The sequence below is a fragment of the Echinops telfairi genome, unplaced genomic scaffold, assembly GCF_000313985.2.
Source record: "Echinops telfairi isolate 266 unplaced genomic scaffold, ASM31398v2 ScPeMD7_70;HRSCAF=299, whole genome shotgun sequence".
In the NCBI taxonomy this organism is placed as follows: Eukaryota; Metazoa; Chordata; class Mammalia; order Afrosoricida; family Tenrecidae; genus Echinops; species Echinops telfairi.
This window is the reverse complement of record NW_022103968.1, coordinates 4,193,024-4,194,537: the sequence shown is the minus strand read 5'-3', so window position 1 is coordinate 4,194,537 and position 1,514 is coordinate 4,193,024. Positions and strand designations below refer to the sequence as shown.

The 1,514-nt window shown below is 53.2% G+C and overlaps 1 protein-coding gene across 1 annotated transcript in view; it reads left to right on the top strand.

Moving 5' to 3' along the window:
• Positions 1-1,514, top strand: part of DOCK1 (dedicator of cytokinesis 1) — a 408,265-nt gene that overhangs the window by 347,258 nt on the left and 59,493 nt on the right. Inside the window, exon 32 of the mRNA XM_004701236.2 lies at positions 1,156-1,283. Within this exon, the coding sequence (XP_004701293.1) occupies positions 1,156-1,283 (128 nt within the window). The remainder of the gene's footprint in view (positions 1-1,155; positions 1,284-1,514) is intronic.

The window sequence follows — 1,514 nt, the reverse complement described above, 5'->3', positions numbered from 1 at the left end:
ATCCTTTTCTGCAAAGAGCCGACTAATAGTGGGTTTGCAAGAGAAGGTGGTTATTCTACAGTGAAAGTCATTACCAATTGACGCTGAGCGGAGCAAAAAAGAAAAATAGGCAAGGCATTCTTTCTTCTTCAATAGTCTGTCTCTTTTTCTATGTTCCTGAAGTCCCTGAACTTCCTAGGCCCAACAGAATCCAAAAGAGGGTGTTTATTTGGGAGGAGGAGACGATGGAGAAGAACAAGTGGGGAGCTGGCTGGATCCAGGGAGCTCTGGGCTGTGGGGATGCTGCTGACTCCTTGATGTCCAGCAAGAATCAATACTTCTCTCCAGTCTCGTATTAAACCTGTGTTTCATCTGGAGCAGGGATTACGTGGTGGCTTCAGACACTCGTCCTGCTGGAGGGCGGGCAGGTCTGGGCAGGGTCACTCAGGGAGAAGAAGCCAGCAGTCAGCTGCCACTGCAGCAGCAGCCGCTCACCCTCCAAGTCCCTACCAGGTGATGGTGCCTGCACAGCTTGTACATGGCTCCAGTCTTGGAGTGGCCAAGGGAGAGGGTTGGGTCTTGGCAACCAGGTGGCCCTCCTGTGCCCTATCGAAATGAACACCACCTCTGTGGGTTAGGTGTGGAGCTTCTAACTACAAGGTCACGAGTTCACACCCACCAGCCCAGGGAGAAAGAGGAGGCTGCCTGCTCCCATCAAGATTTCTCGCTCAGGAACCCCATGAGTTGGGATGAACTCGGTGAGAATGGCTTTAGGTTTTGATCTTTCCAAATAACGTCTGGGCACCCAAGGCCGTCATTCCTGAGTTGGAATTGGCTCGCCGAGAGTGCGTTTTGGTTTCGATCTTTCTGAATGACGTCCGTGCACCAGCACTGTTGCTCCATCGGGGCATCAACAGCAGGTGCTACTCAAGTGCTACCCACGGTGGTGGAGACACCGCAGTGGCCAAGAAAGGGGAGACTTGGCTCTCACGCAGCTTCAATTCTTATAGGACCCTAGGAACAGAGGAGGTCAGTAGGGCTTTTTACCCACAAGACCGAGTGTTTTAAAGGGGTACAAGAGCCCACTGTAGACCTGTCTTGGGATTCTAACTTTCTGATCCCCGACTCACCGTTACTCCCTTCAACCACTCCCTTATCCACCTTCTTCCCATGCAGAGTGCACCTATCTCCAGCTCCCTGAGATCCAAATCCCTCCTGTCTACCTGGGCTACGTGGATGGGCCCCTGCAGCACAGGTGGTTGTATCGCTGGATTTCTGGTCCAAGGCAGAGCGGGCTTCTCTTAGTGATGGGGGACTGGGCTATGAGGCTAGGGAAGACATTTCCCATGTCATCAGCCTAGTGACCTCAAGGCTAACCAGCAATGGGTCTCATGACCTCTGAGAAAGACCTGAGAGTCCCCAGAAAGTTCAGGTTTTGGGAAACATGGGCCGGGGAACTCTCCATGGGTTCTGAAGGCCCTTTCCCACCCGGGTGCGCTGCCAACCCAGTAGGAAGCTCTGGGGAACGAGACAGG